We start from the raw sequence: 14,826 nt of genomic DNA, 5'->3' as shown, positions 1-14,826 counted from the left end.
AAATTTACCACAAACATACGGCTTTTGATATAGTTTTTTTTTTTTAAACTTTACCTTTTGTGTGAATAGTTTTGTATTACTTACAGAGTTATTACTAATATTTTTTCTAATAGCTCTTAGATCAAAGTAAACTAACGAAATAGGAAAATAGGCTACAAATGTGAATGACCAGGTTGTAAGTGGTTCATAAACTCGAGTGGGGGGCTATTCAGCATTACTTGCAGTTCAGTAAATGTGCATTATTATTTGAGAGGTACCATTTCGTCACCTATAAAATTTGGCAAAGGCTAAAGAAAAATTGTCTTTAGCTGTGTAGGAGTGGGTCTAGTGCAGTGCAGCAGTCTTAACACCAGAGGTGGGAATAGAAATACATGTTATCTTTATGAAAAGCAGTAGATTTGATGTTACCAACCTTAACAAACTCATCCCCTTTGACCTATAGATAATCCGTGAAATTTTCTTTTAGTATTCTTTGGACAGAGATACGATTCAAGTTTATCATCTCAGTTATTTATGATAGTAAAGAAAAACGAAAAATACCTAAATGCCCACCATTGGAAAGATGGTTCAATATGATGCTATTGCTACATGATGAGATATTCTTCTAGCTTTATATCATATTTTCAGAGAGTATTATAACTTTTAAGCTGCATTTGATAGTCTTAATCTAAGCCTGTTTTTCTTTGAAAATGAGAAAGACATGGCATTTTTCCAGATTCTCTGAATCCACCCCTGTTAAAGAATATCTGTTGAAAACAGCCAGGTAGATTTCCATGGGTAAAATAACTTAAAAATTTTTTTTTTCCAAAATCATTGTTTTGTCATTCAGTAGCCAGAAACCTTAGTGCTGTTTTAAATTTTGAACTTGACTCCAGATTTTTAGTAAAGTTGATTGACTGTGATTAATTTATAAAATGATGTGGTTTAGTTCCCTTTTTGGTTTAGCTTGCTATTTATACTGATTTTATTTTTTAATTAGATAATACACCTATTTGGATGATTCATGTCCCCTCTTACTTTCCCTCTTTCCAACTTTGTAGATCATGAGTCGGTTCAGTGGTGTTATGACAACTTCATTAACTACAGGTCCCTGATGTCAGCAGATAATGTACGCCAGCAGCTATCAAGAATTATGGACAGATTTAATTTGCCTCGTCGAAGTACTGATTTTACAAGCAGGGACTATTATATTAATATAAGAAAAGCTTTGGTTACTGGGTATTTTATGCAGGTATGTGGACCGTACAGGAGTACATAATTAAATGCTTACTTAATATTTGTTTTCTATAAGCAGTGCTTGGAGTCCACTTAAACACAAAATTCAGTTAAAGAATGCCTATAAATAATCTTTAATTTTTTGTCCAGATTCTTGAATGAACTAATATACTGAGAAGTTTTTACATGTCTTAAGTTTACCAAATGGCATAGTTAGGGATCCAGTTATGTAGAAATCAACTTTACAAGCACTTTTTAAATAGTGGAGTCTTTTTATACTAAATAGATACCTTGGCTATTTTCAGGTGAGTTTTATTAGCCATTTCTTCAATGCAAATTTTGACTTTGGATAAATGTATCAAAGAATTTCTTTGAATCTTGATCTTAATTGGAGATGTATAATTGCACTGGAATGCTGAAAGGAAGCAGTTTTCTGGATGGATCCAGAAGTACAATTCAGTTTCCTCCCTTTGTGGAAACTAATCACCCTAAAATTCAAATAAGCAACTGTTGTATACTCAATCCTGTAGTGCGATCTTTGGTATTAAAGACACGTGGGTCCTAGGAAAGTCAGATACAGAATAATGATTTAAGATGAAAAATAAGTTTTAAATATTTTTTTTGGTTTTAAGTGTTTTATATTGGAGGCTGAAGTTAAAACTTGTCAGGTAATTCTTACAGTTTAAGGGACATGAAACCAATTATGTTTTTCAAAATGAAAGTGTGGTGAAAAAATGAAAACACATCAGTACCTTATTTGAAATGAGATTGATTTTAGTTATCTTTTAAATATCCCGCTTGTTCTTTGATTCTCTCCTTTGGCTATGTATAATAAGTAAGATGTGGCCTGCCTTAAGGCCAAATGAGCCCAATACATGGAGTGGCCATTAAGTGCATGGAGGCAGAATGAAAGGAGATTGGTACCTTGTCTGTGTTTGAGATCAGAATAACAGAATGTTTATTGTGGCACCTTATTCTGAAGTTTCAGTGCTTATCAGAGTTAGGATTTTCACTATTACTCAAGCATTATGGATTTCTAATTCTCTCTTAAAACCAAAATCCATTAGAAATGGGACTTTCAAAGTGTAGTGCCTGCCACCTAGTAGGTGCTTAGTAAATATTTATTGAGTGAAATTGAGTTTATTTACTATTATATGTTCAGTTCAGTTCAGTCGCTCAGTCGTGTCCGACTCTTTGTGACCCCCTGAATCGCAGCACGCCAGACCTCCCTGTCCATCACCATCTCCCGGAGTTCACTCAGACTCACATCCATCGAGTCGGTGATGCCATCCAGCCATCTCATCCTCGGTCGTCCCCTTCTCCTCCTGCCCCCAATCCCTCCCAGCATCAGAGTCTCTTCCAATGAGTCAACTCTTCACATGAGGTGGCCAAAATACTGGAGTTTCAGCTTTAGCATCATTCCTTCCAAAGAACACCCAGGGCTGATCTCCTTCAGAATGGACTGGTTGGATCTCCATGCAGTCCGCAGTCCAAGGGACTCTCAAGACTCTTTTCCAACACCACAGTTCAAAAGCATCAATTCTTCGGTGCTCAGCTTTCTTCACAGTCCAACTCTCACATCCATACATGACCACAGGAAAAACCATAGCCTTGACTTAGACGGACTTTGTTGGCAAAGTAATGTCTCTGCTTTTGAATCTGCTGTCTAGGTTGGTTATAACTTCCCTTCCCAGGAGTAAGCGTCTTTTTATTTCATGGCTGCAATCACCCATCTGCAGTGATTTTGGAGCCCCCCAAAATAAAGTCTGACACTGTTTCCGCATCTCTTCCCATTGAGTGATGGGACCAGATTTAGGTCCCTTATTGAAACCGTTCAACTCTGCCTCCCCTTGCTGTGCAAAAGCAACTTTGGACAAATGGGCATACTATGTTTCAAAAAACTTTACTTACCATTTTGAGTTTCATGTGATTTCCGCTCCAGCATCACCAAGTGTTTCTGTTTTGATATTTTCCCCAGTCATTTAAAGGTGTATAAACTGTTCTTGGCTAAGAGGCCTTAAAGATGTAGGCAGTGAGTTGGATTTAGCCTGCTGTCGTTTGCTGATTGCTGCTTTTATTAGGCAGTGCTAAATAAGTCTAGCCATCAGATTAAAAGCACTAGGTGAGGCTTGCCTTTCCCTGATTATATAGGTATAGATATATAGGCTTTATATCACTTTTGTAACTAGCACGTCAGAAGCATTGTATTAATTTACTGGGTTTCGGTTTCAGGTGGCACATTTAGAACGAACAGGGCATTACTTAACTGTGAAAGATAACCAAGTGGTTCAGTTGCATCCCTCTACTGTTCTTGACCACAAGCCTGAATGGGTGCTTTATAATGAGTTTGTTCTTACAACAAAGAATTACATCCGGACGTGTACAGACATCAAGCCCGAGTGGTAAGCTCAGTGTCTTTCATTCTAAAAGTTTTCGTTACCATTTTGCTGAGAATGGAATCTGAAGAGAGTCTTGTCTTGTTCTTCTGTTCACTCTGGGGAACTTGGGTGTTCCCCAGCTAGGGTGTATACTCCTGTGTATAGATTTGGGGCACAAAATGGTGTATGATTATCTGTTAAGAATAATTGCTTTGTAAAGAGGATGGTAGAATTGTTAGCATGGGCATGGGCAATTTGGAGACACCAAGTTAAACTTGACTAACATGAAGAGTATCTTTGAAGCGATTCTCTTGCTGTTGTGATTAACTTGGTCTCCAGGTTCCAGTAGTCAATCTTTGTATTTCAGCTCTCAGTTATTATTTATTTCTATGTTGGTGCTTTAAAAGCAAAGCAAGCATTAAAAACTGCACCTCTTTTTGTATCATTGCATATTTGATTCACAAAATGTGATCAGAACTGACTGACTTTAAGCAAAATTACCCACCCACTGCAGTCCCCCTTTGTGACTTTTTTTAGGGGCCAGAATCTATTCTGTAACTTAAGATGGAAATGTCAGCCAAGAATGGTGGGACTGAAAGCACTTACTTTAGTTGATGTCACTTGCTGTATATTTTGAGGCTTCTTTCCTCCACTGATTTGTGACTTTTGACACTTAAATTGTATAGGACATTACCATTTTATCTTAAATGCTTTGTTGAGAAGAAAATTACATGGCTAAATGTTTAAAAAGATTCAGTCAGGTTTATTCTTTGGGGTATAGAGTTACATTTATGGTTATTAAAACTTAGAAAATGAGAAGATCCAGTCATTTGAATATCAGCCTGTTTGTTGTATGGAACTTGTAATGTTGTAACTGTAAAGAGAGAGATCAAAATAGTGTTCCAGAGTGAAGAGACTTATGACCTTATGTTAATGTCTATGTAAAAGAAAGGAGTATTTTTTTTTACAAGAATTTGAGTGGTTTTTTGTTTCGTTTTTTAAGTTTATGAAAAGTCCACCATCAGAAAATCTGCAGCGTACTAAGAAGCACACATTTCTAAAAGTGGTGTTGATAAGGATTAGGCATTTGTAATTTTACCATTGGCTTGGACTTATTATTTGCATTTGTCAGTGTGTCAATGAATAATGCCTATCCTATCAGAAGCTCCAGTACTCTAATTGTTAATTTGGTGATTTTTCCCCTCCTTCTGGACAGGTTGGTGAAAATTGCCCCTCAATATTATGACATGAGCAATTTCCCACAGTGTGAAGCAAAGAGACAGTTGGACCGCATCATTGCCAAACTGCAATCCAAGGAATATTCACAGTACTGAAATTCAATGCTTAGAACTGAAGTTATTCAGAGGACAGCTTTAAAAGATGAACGAACTGAAAAGTTCAAGTTGTGCTCTTCATGTTGGTTCAATAATGGCCTTTATTTGAAAGCTTTTTAATTTTTCTTTACAGTAAATATTCCATTCTGATTTCATAAATTAAACATTTATGCCTCCCTTTTGTGTTGACACTGTAGCTCATACTGGAAAAGTCGATCAATGTTTTGCAGTTTATTGAAAGTAGTTCTATATATAACAATGTTATAAGCATTTCTTTAGAAATGGTTGAAAATGCTTCTAAAATGTGATTATCGACCATGGTATGCATGATCGTTGTAATTGTTGACATTCCTTTTAGAAGTTGTGAAATGTTACAACTTGTGCTTATGTAGACACAATCTTCTGTCTCGGTACAGAGGCACTGACTTCAATAAAGTCTATTTATACTAATTTTGGCCACAGCACTTTAATATTTTTGTTCTAGTCTAAGTATGGCTTCTTTTCTTCCCAAGTGTGGGGCTTTTTTTGTTTCCTTAAATTGTAAGTGTACTGTGACTCCATATTCAGCGTCTTTCCACAGGGGCTGCTCTTAGGTTTTAAAGGACATACTGTAGCACTTTGTTAGGTTAGTTAGGATCTGATCTAGTGGGATAGAGTATGTTGTTTTTAACTCAGAATTGGATCCCCAAAGACAGAATAATGATAGTTTTCATCATAAAGTTCATTCTATAAGACTGATTATTTTGTTACCAAATTTTTAGCAGATCTTTTTGTTTTACTTAGACATTCTATGTACTCTAGTCTCTGAAACAAATGTTCGTGTTAAATAGACAATAGGAAGTGATATTGTAGATGTTGGTCAGTTTATTGAATTCTTAATGTTGGGTGTTTTGTGCAGTGTACAAAGTCATGAGTATAGTGTGTTAAAATGTGAATTTCCTTCTCTGTGACAGGTATAGACTATTTTATCCACAAATGACCTATCAGAGGGTAGGTGTGACCATCTTTAGGGTCAGGTGTATTCTTCAGGGTGAGTCCTATCAAAGGGTCCCTAGTAATAATCAGTTCCTCATACTTAAAGCATGCATACTGTACTCATTAATGCCCAGACTCACCTCTTCTACCTTTCCCACTCATTACAAATATTAAATGTTAAAGTAAATTATAGGTGTACATAGTTGGAATTTAAATACTACTTTGAGGCATAAATCTAGTATGGTTTAAGGGAGTTAATTGGGAAAGTTAAGAGTTTTTCACACTACTGGGATACTTCTATTAAGTGCCTAGTTTTGTTCCTGTGGAGTAATTTATGTGCTGAAAGAATATTTTAGGTTTTGTTTAAATTTATCCTGGGGTTAACTGTTGGCAACATTATGTGCCTATGTTGTCCATTAATCAAATTATACCACAGTATACAGTTGGTAAATCAGTTGCATATCTTTATAAATCTATCTGATTTTATAATAAATAGGTTTCTAGTGTATGTATTGTTTAACCTTGTGCTTTTTAAAATCTGGAGTTTGACCATTATGTTTTCTTACAGAGACAAGTTACAGAGCAATGTGTAGAGCAGTGTTGGTTATTTATTTGGCAGAGTTTCTAGGAATGGCTAGTATTCTTTGTATCGTATAAGTGGTGAATATGTGTTGGTAGTGGCTACATGGAATCATTAGAGCAACTGAGTTTTTATTCTCTATTATCATGCCTACCAAAATATTAAAATTCCCCCCATAATATTCAGAAAAATCTTTTTTGAAGATTTCTTGAGAGATCCCCTTATCTCTCAAAATAGTAAAATAGAACAATTTTTTGTTGTGACTATAGTTCTCAGTATCTGCAAGGGATTGGTTCTAGGGCCCCATGTGGATGCCAAAATCCATGGTTGCTCAAGTCCCTTGTATTAAATGGCATGATACAGTTGGCCCTCTGTTAACCCAGGTCCCACATCCTTGGATTCAACCAACAGTGGATTCAGAACCCCTAGATAGAGTGCAGACTGTGCAGCATAAGGAAGGAGGGCCAGCAGCAAATGGAGCCTTTGCTTGTAAATGGTGAGAAAATTAAGACAACTGGGGTATAGGACAGGATAAAATAAACATAACCCTGTAATCAATCCATTGAGCTAGAATCCCCCAAAATAAAAGCTATATGATTTAGTCCTAGGATTTTAGGTTTGTAAGGTACCTGCAAACAATTGCGCTTCTCTTCTCAATAATTTTAATGGCCATCCCTTCTGCTCAGATACCTTAGAGACACCATTACTTTAGAAGACATCTTAATTGTTCTGTTTGAAATGCTGAGCTGAATACTGTTTCTCTAATTGTTTTTAATTCCAGAGTAACGTTAACTACATCTGGCTGTTACGCATGATGCCATTTAGTTATTTGAGTTAACTGTCATCTTTATTATTTAGGCTGAATAGCCTGTTTCCCCGCAGCCTTCTTCTTTGAACATTCCTGCTGAACTTCTGCTAGGTGTTTTCTGGATTATAGTCAATACTACGGTCTAAACTGAGCAGAGTATAATGAAATCTGTATTTTCCAGGGGACCAGACATGCCATTGCTTCTGTTAATGCAACTTAAAAGATTATTACCCTTTCATGCAACCATAACCTTCTAGCTTCTGTAAATCTCACTATAAATTTATGGTGTCTAGTTATTACATGATAGTTTTGGATGTGGCTCAGGGCTCACAATGTTAATATTTGGAGACCTCACCCCACGTTAAATGCATTTATAGCCCATTAAATAACCTTTTGAGGTTAGACATTTTAAAACTTGCTTCTTAAATACTGCTATCAGTCATATGCTAAGTTTAACCCAAATCTGGGAGTTACTTGTATTTGGCAAGTTTCTTGCATTCTTTTAATGTGTGGGCCTATTTTATTCTGTTTGAAAAGATGCTGGTGTTGTGTGTGTGTGTGTGGAGTCTTTATTTATAGTTAAAAATAGACTGTAGTAAGTGGAACCACACTGAGAATTCATGATAAAAATGGGAAAACTACATTTATAACTTGGTTTTTTTTTTTTTTTAACATTTCTCCGTAATAGACATTTTTGTGGTATTCCTTCAGAGAATTTCTATATTAATTGCTTAGTAATACTGATCATGTTCATTTTATTAAGTACCAACTTTGGAAGGCATTGTGTGAGTCTATAAAAATAGATTTGGTAATTCAGATATTGTCTCGAATTATGGTTTCGTTGGAGTTTTAAAAATGTGTTCAAAGATCTATAATATAAAAGCAAGGTATAATGAATATGGTAAAGATGAAAGAGCTAATAGGTATCAGAAAAGAAAAGATAGTTTAAGGACTAGTCGAGTATTGAGGAAAGAGAGGTAAATAAGCAGCCCAGTAAGTTAAATGGCTAGGTGTAAGTCACTGAAAGTGGTGAAGGCCTAGGATAAATAAGCTCACATCCCTGGCTCTGTCTTGGACAGTGCCTAATGATACTTTAAATCAAGCTGGAAATTCAAATTTATATGCTAAATCTCCCTTTTAGAAGTTTTAGATTTTTTTTTTTTTTCCTTCACTCAAAGCTAGATTCTAGGCAGTCATTCATAACTTTGGCATTAATCAAAATTTTGTGGCGGACATTTCATTGTTGTCAAACAAATACTAGGATTTCAACAGGCACTGAGTATTTTGTAGACAAATTTACATAACAGTAAATTATCTTTTTTAGGTGTAGTTTGATGAAGCTTAACAACTCTATACAGTTGTATAACCATCACCACAATCAATACTCGATATTTTGATCACTCCCAAAGTGTTCCCCCTGTCCCTTTGTTCACTAATCCCCTTATTCAACTCCCCAAGAGTTTTGCAAACCAACAGACTTTCTGTCCTTTTAGTTTATTAGCCTTTTCCAGACGGTCATAAACTGGTTGCCGTTTTGGAGCCTGGCAGGCTACAAGTCCATGGGGTCGCAAAGAGTTGTGTACAACATTAACATTCTCCTTCATTGGGCATAATGCTCTTAAGGTTCATCCATGTTGTGCATATTAGTATATTCAGTAGTCCATTATGTATGTATCATATTTGTTTATGCATTCACCTATTGCTGGAATGTTGGGTTATTTCCAGCCTTTGTATTGTGAGTAAAGCTATTTGCAAATAGGTGTTTGTATGGCTTTGTGTGTGTGTGCTGAGTTGCTTCAGTCATGTCCAACTCTTTGCGATCCCATGAACTGTAGCCCACCAGGCTCCTCTCTCCATGGAGATTCTCCAGGCAAGAATACTGGAGTGGGTTTGCCATGCCCTCCTTCAGGGGATCGTCCCAAGCCAGGGCTCAAACCTGTGTCTCTTAGGTCTCCTGCATTGGCAAGTGGGTTCTTTACCACTAGCGGGGAAGTTTTACCTAGGAAACATTGCTAGGTTGTACGGTAAGTGCATGGTTAATTTTATGAGAAACTGCTAAGCAGTTTTTCGAAGTGCTTATGATGCTGTTTTGCTGTCCTACCATCATTGTGTGTTGCTCTGCATTCTTGTGTTTTGTAATTACCTGTTTTCATTTTAAATTTTAGCCATTTAGGTGGGTATGTAATCCTTCTTTGTGGTTTCCATTTGCATTCCACTAGCAACCAATCTTTGGAGAAGTTGAGTATCTTTCTACATGGCCTTTCTGCCATTCATGGGTCTTCCCAGGTGGTACAGTGGTAAAGAGCCACCTGCCAGTGCAGGAGACGCAAATGCAGTCCTTGGGTCGAGACTATTCCCTGGAGTAAGAATGATAAACAGTATTCTTGCCTGGAAGATTGGCATGGACAGAGGAGCGTGGTGGGCAACCATCCGTGGGGTCACAGAGAGTCAGATGCAACTGAGCACACACACGTTTGCCTTTCATATCTCTGGTGAAATGATTGGTTACATCATTAGTTCTTTTTAATCACTAAATTTATTGTTGAGTTTGAGTTCTTTACTTATTCTGGATCCCAGTTCTTGATGAGGTATATAATTTACACGTTTTCCAAGCCTATTAACTTCTCTTATGTTCTTAAGAGTTTCTTTCGAAAATCAGCAGAACTTGTAAACATTCGAGCATTCACACACCTCCCCCCACCCCTTGCTGCCATTTATCCTCTTTTTTTTTTCTTTTCATGATTTGTGCTCTTGGTATTCGGGGCCAGTTTTGACGGTGTGTTAAGGGAACGGTAAGTGTTCATCTTGACTGGAGCATGATGTCTGTACCATAGTGTGAGGACAGATGAGTCTATGAATTTAGGTTGGGAGGGCTTTGAAGGCTAGGTTAGAAGTGGATCCAAGTTCACTAGAGAGGATAGATTGGAAGTGGTGGGGGACACTGAAACCACTTAGAAAATAATATTACAATCCAAGTAAGAAGATTGAACCCAAACAGAAAAGAGTGAAAGAGCACAAGGTAAGGTAATGAAGCAAAGAAATCATTACAGAGAGCTGGTTTAGGGGCTTCCCTGACGGTGCTTCCACTGTGCTAAGACTGTGTTCCCACTGCATGGGGCTCCAGTTTGATCCCTTGTGGAACTAAGATCTCAGATACCATGTGGTACACCCCTGTATCCCCTAAAAGAGCTGGTTCAGGGTACAAGTGAATGAAATGGCTCGGTGTGCCAGCTGAATCTCAGCTTCATTCAGGTCGTTTTATTGAGATCCCAGTTGCCACCTAAAGAGAGAAATGACAAAGATTGCAAGTACAGAACATCTGATCAAAGAATTGGGGAGTGAGAGATGAAGAAATAAAACAGTTTGGATAGTGCACGGGTAGGTAAGAATTGGGAATCTAGAAGGTTGTTGGATTAGCCAGTTAACATACATTTAAGGTAAAGACTGCAAACTGGTAGCCAAAAGAGCTAGATTTCCGCCTGCTCGTCTGTTTTGTGTGACGTAGTATTTGAAACCAGCTAGAGCCATTGTTCAGAAAGGTTTTTCAAAATATTCTGAAGTGAGGCAAGGACAGGCCCACCTGAGGTTTAGCCTGGCACTCAGTAATCTGCAATGGGGTTGTGGCTGTTCCCTGTAGGAAGACACATTTTCTGTCATTTGCACGCCCCACCTGGCCTCTGTTAGTCATTGTTGAATGAGAGAGTTTTTGAATTAAGAATTATTTCCAAACCAAAGTGAATCATATTCCCTCCTACATATTCACAGCAAACTGCTTTTCCTCATCATTTGGAGCCATTAAGATGATTGTCTTTCCCATTTCTCTCCTTGGAGTCGCGAGTATTTTAAGGCTGTTTTTCTCTGATATACTGTGAGTGCCTTAAGGTCGAGGGCCTTGTCACATGTCACTATCCCTGGTACCTAACACTAGGCCTGGTATGCAGTAAGGTATCAGCAGATATTTTAAAAATCTAACCACTGTGGCTTTCTCATGTTTGCATTGTTCCTTCCTCACTGATGGTGGCGGAACTCCCTAGACTGCCTTCTTTTTAATCACCAGGCTAGAAATCCAATTGTCCAAGGAATATGGGCTGGGGAATATGGTGCAATGAGCTGATTGGGTTTGAAGTAACTGGATGTGACTTAACCTAAACTGTTCCCTCATTTTTCAGGGGAGAACTGGTTATAATACTTCGCCAAAGGGTTGGGTTAACTAGATGAAATGCCTGTAAGGAGCAGCTTTTCCTATCCCATTGCTGTTAATACAACTATAATTGGGTATTTTGTGGGTCCTGAGTAAAGCTCCATTCTTTACTTGAACTCTGAAATATTTATTGTGATCACCTTCCAGAGGTCTGTCTTGCTTAGTCCCTGACTCAGGATTCTTAAAATCACCTGGAAAGAGATTCCCCTTTGTAAACATTGATACATGTGAATATAACAAGAAGGTGTAAGTAACATGAATGTTCTCCTCTTACATGCCAGAGGATGTTTGCAGGGAAGTAGCCTGAAAGAGTGCATTGAATGTTTTGGAAGGAATCACAAACTTTTCATGGACAGTCCACATTATATTTAATAATGCAGTGTCGGTGGCAGTGTTTCAGAACCTGTGCTATCATCTGCTGAAGTCAGCATCTGATTACAAATAAATGACCAGTGTATTTGTCTACAAGAGAACTTGAGGATGTTGTGCACTGTGAACAAATGCAGTTGAAATGTCCAGGGAAAGGCCTTACTTGTTTTGATCTTCCTTTTTTTAGTCTCTTACAGGATTTAGGCACAGCCAGGCAAGTAGGAGACGGGTGTTTAGACTTACAGAAGACTTTTTGAACTGTTAGGCAGAAACCAGTTTTTCTTCTCTAGCATTTCCCCCCAGTCCCATAAGGGAAGAGAGGAAAATAATATTTAGATGTATAAGTAAGGAAATTTTTTTATTTTGTATTAATACTCATAGCTTTTGTGTATGCCTTATAGTTAAAGAATCATCTTTTTAAAACTTAATTGTGAAAGGGAATACTGTGTCTTTCACCAGATTCATCTTATCAGTAAATACAAGTTCTGTCACCATCTTCATATGTATTATTAAATTATGTCTGAACAATATAGCGGAACAAAGACCTACTAGTAGTGGTCTAAAAGTTTTCCATGGCCATTGGGTTTCCCACAGATTTGCTTAAGTCTGCTAGATTTCTCTTTTTTTTCAGTTAGTGTTTTAAGTTTAGTTTTGCTATTTATTTAAAAATAGAAAACTTAAAAAACAGGTAAGTGACAGTTCCTCAATTCTCCCTGTCTCCTTTTTTTACTTCCAAGTCCTGATGTAGTTTCTAAATGTGTCGTTGCAATCTTTATTTTACTGTTCTGAACTAAGACTTTTGAGATAAGTCCTTCGTGATGAGGATACCCTGAATCCTAGTGCTTGGGGATAGGGGTTAAGAAATACAGTGACAGGCTATGAAATAGTGTTGTCATAACTTATCAGTGGCTAGTAAATAGGGTAGTTGCCTTCTGACACCATTTTGAGTGAAGGCAGCTTAATTGCATTGCTTCTGTTTAGATAAGCATTTAGAATCTACTGTCAAATGTATGAATGCTGTGCTTAAAGTATTTCTATTATAAAAGATTTGATTTCTTAAGTGATTTTTCTAAGTTCCACTTTACATCAAAAGTTATTTGGACAGTGTCTTTCACTGTATGTGTATGTGGAGAAACATTGCTTACAAATACATGTAAATCTGGTGACTAAAACATTGAAAATTTTGCAAATACGTGATTGATAGTTGGTGATTTACACTCATGTGTTACCTGTCGTTCCCCTCCCCCCGCCGGCCAAAGAAAAAGAATCCTGTGAAAAAACAATTAAATTTTTTGATAAGAATTTGTAATTTTTTAGTTGTGTTATTTTTACTTGGAGGAAACTCCCTGTTGAATGAAGATTCTATTCTAGTTTCTAGGCAGATACATTCATGCTTCCAGCCTCATTGCTTTCTGCAGCATAAACAATAAACACTTAAAACTACTAGGCATTTACCAGGATACTCATAGAGGCAGTCTGCAGCTATTGGAGCTAATTTTTGCATGCTTTGTCAATTCAGATTTTCTACTAAGTTGAAAATCCACTTTGGTTTGCAGTAGTGATGGGTTTTATCCTCTGATGATTCAACCTTTTTGATTTTTGAAAGAGAGGAGTTTTAACCTTAGCAGTCATGTAGCACTTGAAAATTCAAAACAAGAATTTGCCTCTTGACTCCTAAAGTGATACTGTGTGTTTTGTTTTTGTGGAATGGGAGGGACAAATGGATAGTACTTTCTGTTGGAATTGTAACAGCTGTCAAAATCAGGAAATGCTAGGAAGGACCTCAAAAGTCATTGATTTTAAACCCTCATTTTCAGAGAAAATCAAGGCCCTGAAGTAACCAAGTTTGCTTCAAGGGTATTCAGTTTGTTATTTTCTTTTCTCATTCCAAGTGAGGGCTTCCCCCTCCATGCAATTATATACATGCTGGTTTTATTTTTATAATTACTTCTGACTTTTTTGCTTTTCCCAAACAAAAATTGTTTTTAAACTATGCCTGTGCCATTAAGAGAACTTTGATGACAGTTACTAAAACATTTTGTGTGTTTGTTATTTTAGTAATTTCATAATGGAGGTAGTTTCAAACCTTGGCTAATTTCAGGCTGGTTTTTTTCTAATTATTTGATTAGCATCTCATAGGGATGTAAAGTCTTTGTCCTTTAAAGATGGAGTTACCTCCTTTCCAACTTTCAAATAATGCGTATCTTTTTTTCTTTTTACTTAAGGAAAACTAAAACTCTCGAAGAAAAACACAGTTCCAACATATTTTGATTTCTGAACACTACTACCATTTTTGAACACTGCTTTTTTATGTACCAAGTAGTATGCTAATTAAGCACTTAAACTAAATTTATCAATCATTCACCAAAGCCCAGCCAAGGAGAATAAGGTGCTATGAGGTTATGTAACCTGCCCAAGATTTCAAACCTAATAAGGGAGAGCTGAGTTTTAAACCTTGAAAGTGGAGGTGAAAGGTAGGGAGAGCAGGCCCCAATGTCTTCTCTACAGCATTGTTATTTCCCGTAATACCTTACCCTACCCCCAGCCAGTGCAAAGTTGAGCTTCCTTGTCTTAGATGTGCCACTTGAGACCTGCATTTTTGGAGGCCAGGACTTAATGTGTAAATCACAGTTGTGCTCCATTCCTCAGTCCCAATTCCTCCTGTCCTTGTCTTCCCAAATTTGTCAAATGTCAAAGCTACCCACTCATGCGATCTTTACTTGAGTTGTGAGTCGCTTTGTTGCTTCCCAGCCCCATCCTGGGGATTTCGCCCCTTTCCTCCTAAACTTGGTTATGCATTGAAAAAGACGTCCTTAAAGTACGCTGCTTCTGCATTCCCAGGTGTTCTGTTGCAGGAAGCTTTCAGTTACCTGTCTCTAGAATTGCTTCATATATAGAAGTTGCCCACTCCCCTTTAGTCTTTAAATCAGGAGAGGATTAAGGTCATACCACTATGCTGTCACATG

The 14,826-nt window shown here is 37.3% G+C and overlaps 1 protein-coding gene across 1 annotated transcript in view; it reads left to right on the top strand.

Moving 5' to 3' along the window:
• Positions 1–5,353, top strand: part of DHX15 (DEAH-box helicase 15) — a 55,829-nt gene extending 50,476 nt beyond the window's left edge. Inside the window, exons 12-14 of the mRNA XM_068975735.1 lie at positions 1,041–1,231; positions 3,448–3,617; positions 4,810–5,353. Coding sequence (XP_068831836.1) covers positions 1,041–1,231; positions 3,448–3,617; positions 4,810–4,927 — 479 coding nt within the window. The 3' untranslated portion in view covers positions 4,928–5,353. The remainder of the gene's footprint in view (positions 1–1,040; positions 1,232–3,447; positions 3,618–4,809) is intronic.
• Positions 5,354–14,826: the final 9,473 nt, after the last annotated feature.

This window comes from Capricornis sumatraensis, chromosome 7 (genome assembly GCF_032405125.1).
Source record: "Capricornis sumatraensis isolate serow.1 chromosome 7, serow.2, whole genome shotgun sequence".
NCBI classification, from domain to species: domain Eukaryota; kingdom Metazoa; phylum Chordata; class Mammalia; order Artiodactyla; family Bovidae; genus Capricornis; species Capricornis sumatraensis.
This window is presented reverse-complemented; position numbering and strand designations above follow the sequence as displayed.